This window comes from Rhyacophila brunnea, unplaced genomic scaffold, assembly GCF_057557595.1.
Source record: "Rhyacophila brunnea isolate RB1 unplaced genomic scaffold, BYU_Rbru_1.0 scaffold_6, whole genome shotgun sequence".
NCBI lineage: Eukaryota > Metazoa > Arthropoda > Insecta > Trichoptera > Rhyacophilidae > Rhyacophila > Rhyacophila brunnea.
The window spans coordinates 30,450,762-30,464,333 of NW_028233276.1; the positions used below are offsets into that span (position 1 = coordinate 30,450,762).

General features: G+C 34.0%; 2 protein-coding genes and 1 non-coding gene across 3 annotated transcripts; all 3 read right to left on the bottom strand.

The window, feature by feature from the left end:
- Nucleotides 1-417: 417 nt before the first annotated feature.
- On the bottom strand, nt 418-7,270 carry RpL13A (ribosomal protein L13A). The gene is made up of 6 exons (XM_085957165.1): nt 7,228-7,270; nt 6,805-6,935; nt 5,532-5,641; nt 1,610-1,755; nt 917-1,039; nt 418-576 (listed from the first exon to the last, which is right to left on the bottom strand). Exons 1-6 carry the CDS (start codon nt 7,246-7,248, stop codon nt 493-495), a joined length of 615 nt encoding a protein of 204 aa, XP_085813291.1. The 5' UTR covers nt 7,249-7,270; the 3' UTR covers nt 418-492.
- Nucleotides 1,899-1,978, bottom strand: LOC147065520 (small nucleolar RNA SNORD34). The gene has a single exon (XR_015071858.1). It is a non-coding gene; the product is annotated as a small nucleolar RNA SNORD34 (small nucleolar RNA).
- Nucleotides 7,271-10,668: 3,398 nt separating the features above from the next.
- On the bottom strand, nt 10,669-13,280 carry Zyx (lipoma-preferred partner zyxin). Its single transcript, XM_085956695.1, has one exon. The coding sequence runs from the start codon at nt 13,032-13,034 to the stop codon at nt 11,574-11,576; it is 1,461 nt and encodes a 486-aa protein (XP_085812821.1). The 5' UTR covers nt 13,035-13,280; the 3' UTR covers nt 10,669-11,573.
- Nucleotides 13,281-13,572: the final 292 nt, after the last annotated feature.

The window sequence follows — 13,572 nt, forward strand, 5'->3', positions numbered from 1 at the left end:
AAACGTTTGTTGTAATGAATGCATTATTAAAATGACATTTGAAAGTGACAGATGAAGCAGCCATTTTGAATGACGTGTGACATCAGATTGCTTATGTCACAAACAGTGCTATATGGTGGAAAATCGGTTAAATAGCTTATAAAGAATTTGGTAATCTCATACATACAGCCCATAGAATATAGATGAGCTACAATAGCTTGCGTTTTGTTTAATGTTTGGTATCCTACATCAATTGATGCTTGAATAAAGGGGAATAAGAATTCATTTTAGGTACTGGCAACACTAATTAGTGATCAAAAATTATATTTCTGCAAGATTTCAACCAAAACATCCTCGTTTGATGCACTGGTTTGCTTTTTCGTAAGGAAACAAACCTTTAGTAAATGTATGGGATATAGAAAAATGAAAACAATAATATTTAAACAAGGATGGACATACCAGCCAAATTTTTATTTTTCATCAATTTTTATATATTCTTATTTAATGCTTATTTTAGTTGTAACCGTATGACCGGATGACAGCTGTGTACGGGGCGGCGGATTTTTCAATTTTCTGTCCTGCCTCTCGTGTGATTTTCTGAAATTTAATCATGTTCATTAGTTACATTGGCATTTTAAAGCACTATAAAACATCCAAGGATTGATTGATTCATCCTCATATAAACTTGATTGGTTTATATCATATCACATCAAATAATGTAGGTAAAATTATATTAATCATTGGATAAAAGTATTTAAAATAAATGGTGGTTTATTGATAATTGAATATCGAACTTGCAAGACATGATAAAAATCTTGCAGAAACAGCAACAAAATTCTGTTTGATACAAGAAAGTTAAACGGAAAGTTCTTCAGGAAAACCAACAAAATAAAGAAATCCCATCAGGGCTGAATAATTACGAAGTGAATGGATATACCTTGAGCTTCTTATGAAGGAGAACAGCACGGGTAGTCTTGACACGTCGCTTGCCTTCCAAAGTCTTAAGAACGTCCCTGTACTTCCATCCAACTTCGTGAGATAGACGACCTACGTGACAGTACTGGAAAAAACACAATTTACCATTTATACATCTATGAAATGTACATTGCGAAGACAATTATTACTAAACTAATTACACTAATGAAGTATAAGCCACAGTTTTTGACAGCAGCTGTTCAGATGTGGCTGATGGCAAAGTATGGCCAAGACACAGGATTTCCAGTTCCAGAACCGACACTGGTTTTGTAGTAGTAACCACACCATTAATATTTTATATCCATTTGTTCTATTGATAGGATTTTATGGAATGAACACCATGTAAGGGGATACAGTGCCATGCCATGAATACGAGGACCTTGCCATGTTAATCATTTAGCCCTAATCCTTACAAACACATAACTAACTTGACCAACTGAATACCTATGTTTGGTGGACCATTTAAAAGAATTACACTGTTGGAAATTTAGATACATTGTATGTATACTTTCATGCTCAGTCAGAAATAAGTTATCAGCAGTTGCAATCAGTCGCAAATTACCCAAATAATAACATCATTGCATGAATCCCTACTTCCTACTTGACATCTTTCCGATTCCATAGTTAAACAAAACAATATTATTAAGACTCTTACCTTCCTGCCGGGTTTAAGACATAAAACTCTGAGTGCTCCGGGCACTACAAGACGGAGTCTCTTGTCAAAGGGAGGAGGGCATCCCTCGTAAGTCTTCAACCTTCTCAGGGCAGCCTTTCCGCGCTCAGTTTTGTGGGGCAACATTCCTGAATACATGATTACTTTAGTGAATATGTACTGCTCTTAATGAGGGCATGGAATTCTGTCGAGTAGTTATAAAAAATAATAGCTCATAGGCACACGCAAATTTTGTGATTGTGATCTAATTTGCAATATTCAATGATTTATCAGTTCTCTCATATGTAGATTGTTTATATATCATAGACACTCAAATAATGTAGGTAAAATTGTCAATAATCATTGAAAACTGATTTCTTCAAATTTAAATAAATTAAATAATTAACTTAACCTTTCTAACGCGGCAACTGACTTTAGTCAGCCTATACGCGCGAGTCATCCGCGCGTCAGCTGACTAAAGTCATTTCGATTTTCGTTTGCCTAGTACTCCTTTCGGCCAGGCGCGAATAATTCGAACATTGATTTAATTTATTCAGAAATCATCCTTCTCTTGACATCTGTCAATGGATAGCCTAAACTTTTGTTCTATCTAATTTAAATAAATATTTTTCGGGAGCGTGTCTTGAATAAAAAAATATCAGTCATCGGGCCAATTCAAATTTGCCGCGTATATAGTGTCTTATCGCTTCTTAGTGCATGTGCGTCGAAGACATTTGACTGACGTGTTTGTAACGATACGAGTTTGCGATATAATAAGTTATATTGTTTTTTAATGATTGAAAAACTATTTGGTGCGTAAACTGTTAAATAGAATATTCGAAATTTACATTGATCAAAGTGAATTTACAAAATATTTTTACAAAAGGAATGCTTTTGGAGATTGCATTCATTCGCCTATCTGCTATTATATTATCCGCGAGTAAATAGTTTCGGAAAATAATTTGAACAAGGTGTCATTTAAATATACCTAGGAGTCCGCGATTCAATATGTCTCTTTGTTTATCATTGATTAACATTTTTAAATACTATTTTCTGGTTATAGAATTAGGTGAAACAGACAAAAATTATTTATTTACCCTAGTTATCAGCCATTTATAAAGAAAAGACACGAACAATCAGATGCCCGTTCCCGCATAAATGCGGAAATTGTCGTATTACGCTACACCAGGTCCCGCGCTACTGAATTTTTATACACTGCGCGGCAAATCATCGTCTGCTGGTGTGAGACAGACACTTGAGAATTATTTTTTTCGTAACACTATTCAAAAGGGTTTGATTCATGACTACTATTTTTTTTTATGGAGAATTCTTCTTATATTTATAGTCGAAAATAACTCGAGTTACTTACTATCATGTCATTATAATAAAATAAGAGATTACCTATTCTAGTACCAGTGGGTCTATTCTATACTTATCGACCGCTAAAGTGATAAAGTAATAAATATTATCATACTTAGGGTAGGTTTGTATCAAAATGTTAGCACTTATTGTAACAATTACACGAAGTTGGTTTTTATTGTTGCAATAAGTGCTATATTTTAACAGCACCTATCTTGCTGCTGTTGAAATATCGCACTTATTGCAACAATAAAAACCAACTTCGTGTAATTGTTACAATAAGTGCTAATATTTTGATACAAACCTACCCTAAGTTTGATACTATTTATCACTTTAGTGTTCGATAAGTATAGAATAGACCCACAGGTTATTGAAGTAATATAATAAAAAAAAAAACAAATGAACTTGAAAATAAAATTGTGGTGACTATAAAGCATTTAGAAGTGCAAAAAGTGTTTGAAATTTAATATTTTACGAATTGTAATAGCCTAATAGGTATTCGAAAAATAAACCGTTTTGTTATAAACTATGTGTCATTCGATTCCATTCAGTTCATGGTCAATGGTAGGTACAAACCAGGCACTGGTGGTAAGTACATTACTCTCAAATAGCCAGTAGTTCTCAAGGATGATTTATTTATACTCGACCTGCAGTGCTGCAATGTGTATGGGAGTTCAAATAAAAGTTACACAGTTTGAGATGTCCTGGATGCTATAAAAATGAGCTATTTATGACTGATATTTTTTTAACACACTCAACAAAAATGCTCATAAAAGTCATAAACCATATTATTATTCATTATGTGTATGACATATTTGTCGAAATCGTAGCCGTAGACTATAATACTGAACTGTTCTTACACTTGTTACTCTGTCATCGACGCATTAGTCCAGCACCATTTCGTAAGTGTCATGGCGCCGCTCGAGTAAGCCGGCATTTTTTCAATGAAGAAATCTTGTTCGTGATTTCTTATCAGTTTTAGGCGACGAATGTTTATTTTTAGAGTCACATAAAATATTAGGTTCTGTCATAATCATTTTTGAACTTGACTCCGATTTTTTACTACTCTATTTGTGTATGTTTGACTGACATTTATTACGATTTATTGATGCTTGAAATAACAACGCGCACTGTTGTACTAAGTCGGGATTCGTAACGCTTAGAAAGGGTTAAATAAAATAATAAATTTAAAATAATATATTGCCATACAGATACAATAACACTGAAAAAACAGGATGGTTGGCGTATTAGTACTTCAGAATTGGCTAAAAGTTTTTAGAAGATGGCTGGTTTTAGTAGTCATTATAGAGTTTGAATCAGCATCGAGTATTGCTCGCTGTGAAGAAAACAGCGTATGAACCATACAGCAGAAAAACGATATTCAAACTACACGCGAAAGCAAGCATAGTGACATTTTGGCCTTCTCTGAACATTTCCAAAAATGTTTCAGTCGCAGAATCGTACTTTCACCGGCAATATATCAAATAAATATTGATGTTTGTGTACTTAGTGTACTACATTGCCACCACTCATCTTCACCTGAAATTGGCACTGTTAGCAAATAATACAAGCATCACTACATATCTGTAAATTTCTAATTTCACAAATAAACATTGTAGCGAGAAATGGTTTCTTGGATTAGTATTGCAATGTGGTATATCCATCAGTGGCGAAGGGTGACTTTTGGAATGAGGTAGGCTGGAGATCAAAGAAAAAGAGCACACTTTTAAGGTATACTCACGAGAAATAAGACGATAATACGATGTTACTACTGATGAATAGGTACACACTAATGTCAACGTCACGCTAAATCAATGAAATTTCAATAGCTATAATGATATAGAATTGAGTAATGAATATAAATAATGTATTTTCCTACACGTAACATATGCCCAAAAATATATCGTCGGTAAATATAACGGTATCAACAGCCCAATATGACAAACTAAACAAAAAAATAATATACTTATATGCTAGTCTGACTGAATTAAACGATACATAATAATCACGAGATAAAATTATTAATTATTTTTAAAAATATTCTTTCTTTATATGGCGTGATTGAAGAAATAGAATTTTTTTTTTAATTATCGCATTAATTATTATTTGAATAAAGGCGCCAAAGTGACAGTCCTCGACACTAAATATATAAGCTTTGCCTTATAAGGCTATAGATTCGTATGAATAAAAGCAGACTGCCCCAATGCCCTTGAGACGCAGTACATACAATAAACTCAGCAAATTATTCTCGAGTGAATCGATATTTTAATACTCACTACAGGCGCTGCTTAGTCTTATTATGTATTTATTCTACATTAGATGGCTCTCATTTATATTTATTTTAAATATTAATTATTATTCTGACAATATTATATTCAATTGGTTCCCGCACATTTTTTTATTTAAGTATTTAAATTTAAATACTTTTCATCTATTTTTCTTAGAACGTTGGCTTCAAATAATCGCCTACTATGAAGCCTTCGCCACTGATATCCATCCAATACAAAAAATAGTTCAACATTACTACAAAATGTAGATAAATTAAAAATGGATATTTTTGACTAACCTCGGATAGTTTTCCATAAGATTTTTGATGGTGCCCGGTAATGGAAGGGTCCACGTGCGGGATTTACATTACACCTCTTACGGAGGAAAGCCATGAACTTCAGTTTGTTCCTAAAAATAATAATTAATTAGTAACACGGTTCAGACTAAAAAATGTAACGAATATAAAGGGAAAATAATCAGATAAAATATATTTTCACCATCGAGTAGCGTCTGTCGCAAATTACCCAAAGAAAATCATCATTTGAACACCATTTGTTTTGGCAGATTGTTATACAGTTTTTAGACAAGAAGGTTACCTTGATTTTCACTTTTAATTAAGAGAATATTAAATGAGTTTTAAAAAAATCAATTGATTTTAATATTGCCACGATTTCACAATCCTATTATTCAAAATTGTGACAGTATAGTCTAAATCTACTGCTTTAAATTACCGGTGAGGAATCAAAACAGAAAACCCATGTAGCTTCCGATTCCTAATCTATGGTTTTTATTTAAAATGACCACAGAAAACATAAGTAGTGTACTTGTGTCCGTCAGTAAAACATTATAAGTGCTGAATATTGCAAAATAAAAACATCACGTGGACCATCAAACCAATGCATTGGCGTAAAATCACCGATCAGTTAAAATAAACATCAATGCAGTTATGGCTGCTAATAATCCTATGGATTACATAGTTAGTTTATAATCCAATAAACTTTTGTATTCATTGTTTACCACAACCAATAGGTACCATAGTTAGGTTGGTAATAGTTTAAAAATATGGTAGCCATTTTAATACTGATGGTATAAAAATCAACAATAAAAACGAAGATCTACCGGTGAATAAGATTACATGAATTAATTCATATTCAGGAACATAATAAATGATCTGTTACTGCTAATGGCCTAGCCTAGCCTAGCCGAACGTATGCTAACCGAACAATTGATTTTGGCCTAGATTTCAGTCATTAGCAGGAAACACTTTTAATGTTTAATGTTCACAATAATTATTTATAGTATGGTTGACACGTAGATTCACAAGAGTGAAACAGATATCACACATATAGGACATAGGTACTTTAGATAAAGAAGAATTTGTTAAAACGGTGGTCTTACTATACTCGCATAATATTTGAATGCATTTAACAAAAACAACTGTCGTTTGTAGAAGTAGGCACATTTTTTACGAATGTTGGTTATGTCGGAAACTTTGACGTTCCCGTACTGAAGCACATGTGTTTTTGTATCACAGACATTTTTAAAGATAACACACTTGATATTTCTAATACCTGAAAAGGTTTCCGGAGATGTTCAGTTGCTCGCATCTTACAACAACGACTCTGTTTCCTTCAAGTAGAGCTTTAGCAATGATAGCTGACAGGCGACCAAGTAAATGGCCCCTTCCGTCAATAAGTAACGCCTGTAATGAAATAATCACGTTGATATATGTCCATACGGTACACAAGATGAAATATACTTAAAACAATCGTATCGTAAGAGTTTTATTGCGATAAAAAAATAACAACTGCCGATATGGAGCGGATGAAACACGTGTGCGATCGGCATATTTTTTGACAATAACACGTTAAAATGAACGGAACGGCAGTATTTCATTAAAACTAAGCCCCGACTATATATTAAATCACTATTAAACTTAAAATATATAACTGGTAGTACTAATTAACGTAGTTTTACGAAATATTTTGACATACCCTGTTACTAAACCCCGTCATCGTTGAAACACGACCGGAAAAGGGGTTATGCTGGTATTAAAATGGCCACCGGATAGTCAGGCACTCTGGTGGACAAAATATTAACTAACTTTTCTTTTTTTATGGCTAATAAATGATGTTTATAATGTGTAGGTAGATAATTGAACTATATTCGAAATTCTTATCGGAGTGTTACTAGTTTATATACTAGTACTATTTTTGCACACATTCCAGGGCTCGAAATGACCGGAGCGCCGTTCCAGTTCGGTGCCCTATATTTCAAGTTTGTTACTGCAATATAAAAAATACTCTATCACAGTGACGTCCCGTGGCGGTAGGCAGATTGAGGGTCGCTTGGGGCGGCAGTTATTCTAAGGGCGGCAAACTGAAGAGAATCATTTGGTATATATATATATATATATAAATAGCTAAAATTATTTTCTTTACATATTGTTGTAAAATAATGGCATACTTAATAAAAATGGTGTGAAAATAATAAATCTGTGTACAGCTAAATGGTACAAACCAAATGTGTCGGAAATATCAACCAATAGAACCTCAGTCTCTGGTGATTTCAGTGCTAGTGACACAATTAATTATTTACTTTAGGTATATATTATTTTTGTAAGTAATGTATCCATACTACACATTCCTTTGATATCGGAGTCAGGAAAGGATGATAAAAAAAATAATGTATAACAAATAGGTCGGCATTTTGGCGCTGCCTAGGGGCGGCGTTTTGTCTAGGGACGTCACTGCTCTATCATTATTGCAAAGACATCGAATGATCAACATTTTTATGAAATCGATAAGAATAATTGAGAACTGATGAATAATGTTAGATAGGTGCCAAAAGTGCCAGCATAGACAATGCTAATCGGTGAAGCATGGACCCAATCGGTTAATGCAATTAGGCGAATGGCAAATTACAATTTCTCGTAAAAAATGTGTAACTATAATCTAGTGGTTTCCAAACTTAAAGTTGCTATGCCTCCCTTTTAAAAAAATCTAATCTTGGCGCTTCCCTCCCCTTTATTTCATCAAATAATACCTACAGACACCTTTTTAAATTGCCAAAAATGTACTACTTAACACAACAATGAAAAAAAATCAATTATAAAAAGAAACAAGATTTTACTACTTTTATTATATTCATTTTTTAATTAATTTGTTTTTCATGCGATAGGTGTGCTTGTTTATTAGCACAAAGTGGTCTTTTTCTACTAAACGGGGTCGATATTTGGATTTCATTGCAGCTAATGCAGAAAATCCCGTTTCGCATAAATACGATGTGATGAAAAAATGATAGCAGTACTTTACTTACAACTTGCATTGCTTTTCTTGATAAAGCATATTATTCTTCACTTCAATTCAATCAAAATTGAACTAGGGTTTTTGTTTCAATGAATTCTATCATTTTTTTCCTTTTCAATAGTAGTTAATCCAAATTCATCATCGTTCATTGGCAAATGGATTCTATCATGGGCCCCACACCCTGAAACAGGCCCCAGGCCTTGGCGGGCCCACCTACATATCGCTGAGATTAAGGGCAGTGTGTTAACATGATCTTACTCCCTACTTCAGTTATCGTTTGTCAACTTACGGCTACGGCCGTATGTTGTAGCTTAACCACTTGGAAATGCCAATAGAAATGGCGTATTTCAAAAAAATACTATTTTATTCTTAGGTCAATAACTATTATAAAACAATCATGATTCGTCGAATGTTGTCAAACAAAGACATCGCTTATAATCAGTATCTTTAAAATTATCTTCAAATGTGGTAATCTTGCCCATTTTTTGAATAATAAAATGCCTAATTCTTGTAAAATTTGTGATCACAGAGATTATATAATTTTTTATCGTAAATATTTCACTATAATAATGTCGACATAAATTTTACTACCTACTTACAAATGCGTTTAAAAATTAATAGATCTAAAAACACCACTGCACATGGACGTACTGAAATATGACTATATTCTAAAACATTAGATCGAGAGGTTTAAAAGAATACTATTTTATGTAATAAAAATACTTTATGCAGTCATCAAATGTTTAAAATAAATATAAACGATAGTAAGGCTACAAAATTATATAAATAGATTATCTACAAAGTTTAAGGAATGTCCAGGATCATGCTTTGAAAATAGAATAAAAGCTCCATTTTGACCTTCGTTGGGCATGTGGGCCAGGCCCTTAACCAAGACAATATTAATTGTTACTTTTTTATCAGCATATCTTTTATATCTCTAGCTTCTTTAGGAACAATAATTAACATTTACAGTATCTTTGGCCACTTTATTACATAAAAATATTGTTTTATACATTTCCCATGATATCAATGAGCTCATTTTCATTTTGTTTTTTGAGATAGAGAAAATCCGCCGCTCGATTATCCGACAACTTTTATTATAATGCACCGTTATTTTTACTAGTTGAAAGCACAAAATCAAGCTCTATAATTTGGCGGAATTCGATTGTCAAATTCAGTAGTCCGCCGTGTACAAGTACACAACACAGATGAGGCGGGTTTATTTTGGAAATTTCTCCTTCGTAAAACAAACGTTCATCGCGAAGAAATTAATGTACCAGAGAGGAAAGTGACCAAGGACCGCAACACAATTATGCAGTGCTCCAATGCAACCGGGCACACAAAATGAAGCATTTGGTCATAGGAAAAGTCAGGAATTCTAAGTCATTCAAAAATATCTGTCTCACTGAACAACTGGTTGTGTCAAGTGATTTACTGTTTAATATTTAGTTAATAAAATTGATTTTGATTATAAATAAAACCGTACAAATTTCTCAAAAAAACTATTTTTACATAATACCTGTTTTAATTTTTGTATGTATGCAATAATCCGCCACTTTTACTAATTGGACACTTGTCTAGTGTTTGGGGTGGCGGATTACTGTAGTTGAGAAAATTACAAGTTGTCTTATAGTAGAACCATTATATATATTATTATCTTGGCTATGATTTTATAGCGATGTATGTAGTTGTTAAAACTTTAGCGGAGGTCGGGGTCATAAAAATACACCTGAAACTGTAGGGGGGAAACATAATTCGGGAGTTTGTCGCTAACATATCCATAGCGGTATAATAACTGAGTACTTAAGGGATGACAATTTTAAATGGAATTAACCACATGAGCAAAGCCCATTTTATAAATTGTCATGAATTACCACCAAATAAACACAGAATCTCTTAGAAAAATTCATACATAAAATTTAATTAAGAAAATATTATGAGCAGTTCGATCATTAGTTTTAGTGTGATAACACAAAAAGTGAATGTGTGTAAATCTTTATTTGAACTTATTATGATATTTTCACTAGGATTTTCGCAATGGATAACATATAAAAAAATATGTGTATAGGTAAGCATAATATTATGGTCAATAGAAAAAAAGACATTATTTTATATATTTTTAATATTACAATACTGAATTCATAAGGAACATAATAATTTTAATATTTTTCTAACATACCTCTACTATCATACAATACAAAAAACACGTTCATAACATTGATTTGCTATTTTATTTACGGATTTTTAAAATATCAAAATATACATAAAACTTATCAATAAATCACATTTTTTAAAAATGCTGCAAGCCAGTTTCACGAGCCCTGAAAAGCATTACAACTAAAACTAATAGGTATACATAAAATTATTTCTGACTTTTAACACAAATTATACAATAAAAACTTAAAAATATGGCATTCTGTTTGGAATGTATTACAAAAATGAATTACATTGATTCTTCTGTTACATAAAAAATGTATCTACTCGTAAGTAATGTTACTTTTATATTTATTAAAATCTACGTACGACACAGGCGCTAGGCCTTTGAATAATCTTACAATCAGTACCAAATAGTTAGTTTTCATTGTGTACAAACAGCCTAGCTGTTCCATTATTCATCTAAGGGGCCATGCATAGACTGAAACCGCATATGGTTTTGAACCGTTTGCCATACCAAACTTTATTCCGATTTTTGTTCATGGAAATATATTTTCACTAAATCTATGAGCATAATATAATATGTATACGGTATATAAACGTATAGACGCTTATATAATTAGTGAAAATATATTTCCATGAATAGAAATCACAAGTTTAATATGGCACACGGTACAAAGCCACACAGGGTTTCTGTCGATGGATGGATTCTAATTCGACCTAATAAGGCCAAGACGGAATGCTATTTGTGGAAAGCATTTTGAATGTGGTGGTTCTCAAAGATTTCAATTATTATTTCGAGATGGGTATTGTTTGTCAGAATTCCACTATGGGAATTTTGAGGCAATATCTTTAGTTTTCACTGTGTAGTGAACTTATCATTCAGTTAATTCAGTAAGTGCAGACAATTCTACCGTCATGCGACTCGTTAACGCTTGCACCCGTTTAGCATTGCAACTTTTGCAAAGAACATGGTCATCCAGGGGGTAACATCCCCTACCCTCTGCTTCAGATGACAAAATCAAGCCGCAGTCTTCGCATTTATAACACGTTATGTGGAAACTACGGTCCAGAGCCACCACTCTGACGGTTTCATCCTGGCCCGGTTCGGGCATAATGGGCTGTTTGCAAACACAACATCTCGGAGCAAATTTTTTGTGAAAATCTTCAATACAGTGGATTTGATTGGTAGCATCAACGGTAAACGGTATTCCATCCAAACTCTTCCCGCAAACTATACATGAAAAACACGTTGGATGGTAAGGTTTTCCCGTTGCACGCAAAATTCTATCTAATATAGGCTGCATGCAAACGGAACATTTCTCCAAAGTATTCAAATAATCTTCTTCACAGTACGGTTTTCCATCGAGTGAATAAAAAGGTTTTCCTTGGAGATTTATGGCACAATGGCAACACGTGAAGCATTGAATATGATATACTTGATCCATTGCGGTGCAGCCTGAAGTCTCTCCTATGACTTTTTCTCCGCATTTCACGCATATTCCATACACATCACTATCCTGCGAATCTCCCATCGATTGTACCAATAGATTAGTGAGTGCGTCCACTTCAACTTCTTTTGGAGGCGCTTGCGGGGTCGCTCCTTGAGTTCCACTTACATATGGAGCATAAAGTGAGTAATTTGATCTCGATGACATTTGACTCGGAGGCCTCGGGTTAATGGGTTCATACAAAGACTCGTAAGTCGAAGAAGTCTGTGATCCTCCATAAGTTCCGTAATCTGGCTGATAACTCGAAGGAGGGAATGTAGGCATAGGTTGATAACCTGTGTCGGTAGCTCGGCGTAACTCACTGTAACTGGAGCTAACAGGCGATGGAGGAGGCGGCATCTCGTCAATAGTTGGATTGTAATCGATACATCCCGGTCCATTAGCCGCTTGTATGTCCAAAGGTGGCGGCGGCAAATCTTCAGGATTGGTTCCGTATGGACCCACATTGCTGTAAACGTGATTGGTCCCACCGGGCGGCAGCACATTACTGTACAGTGTACTATCCGCACTCCTGACGTTTGTCATTGGACGATAGGGCTTGCTGTAACTCGAAGTAGGATAGTTCATTTTCACAGGAGGCATATTTGAATACAATGAGCTGGCTGAGTTTTCGCTGCTCCCTTGAAGTCTTGTTGAATATAAGGGTTCACACACTGTTTTTACACTGTAGCTCTGTGGTACTTGGGGTTGAGACTTTTTCGGAGGCTTCGGCGGAACGGCCGGAGCGATTTTCTTCCCCGGTAGCTGGCCATAAGCGGCGGTAGAACCATGATGAAACTCTTGATTTAAAAGGTTGAGTTCTGCCAACTGCTGCTCTAATGGATCCATTTTCTATTACTTGTGGAGTTCTATAAATATTTCACTTTTTGTAAGCAGATGTCAATCGGTAAGTTCGCTTCACGGCAAGAGCTGCAATACAGGACTTTATGTTCAGAAATTCTTTACGGATGACTGTATTAATGACTCACAACAGTAAACAGCATTGCTTAATCGAGTGCGTTTCACAAATTCTTTAAATAATCTCAATTTAAGCCACACCCCTTGTTATCAGGGTTTCAGAGCCGTCATGAAAAACACCATAGACAATATTGACATAACAAAATATCAACATTGTGCGTTCGCCTAATTTCCAATTTGTTTGTGGAATACAACTAAAACGGAATATTTAATTCATTATTTTATTTCAACCAGAAGCAATATATGAGTGTGACATTTTTTAGTAGTTTTTATAAATGAAATTATCATAGTATTTGACATTATTAGTTAAAAAAAAATATAAGATTTTAGGTTTTAGGCAATCTAATAAATTTCATATGGCTACACAGAATGTATCCAACCTGTCAAAATAAAATCGTCGACCGAAATC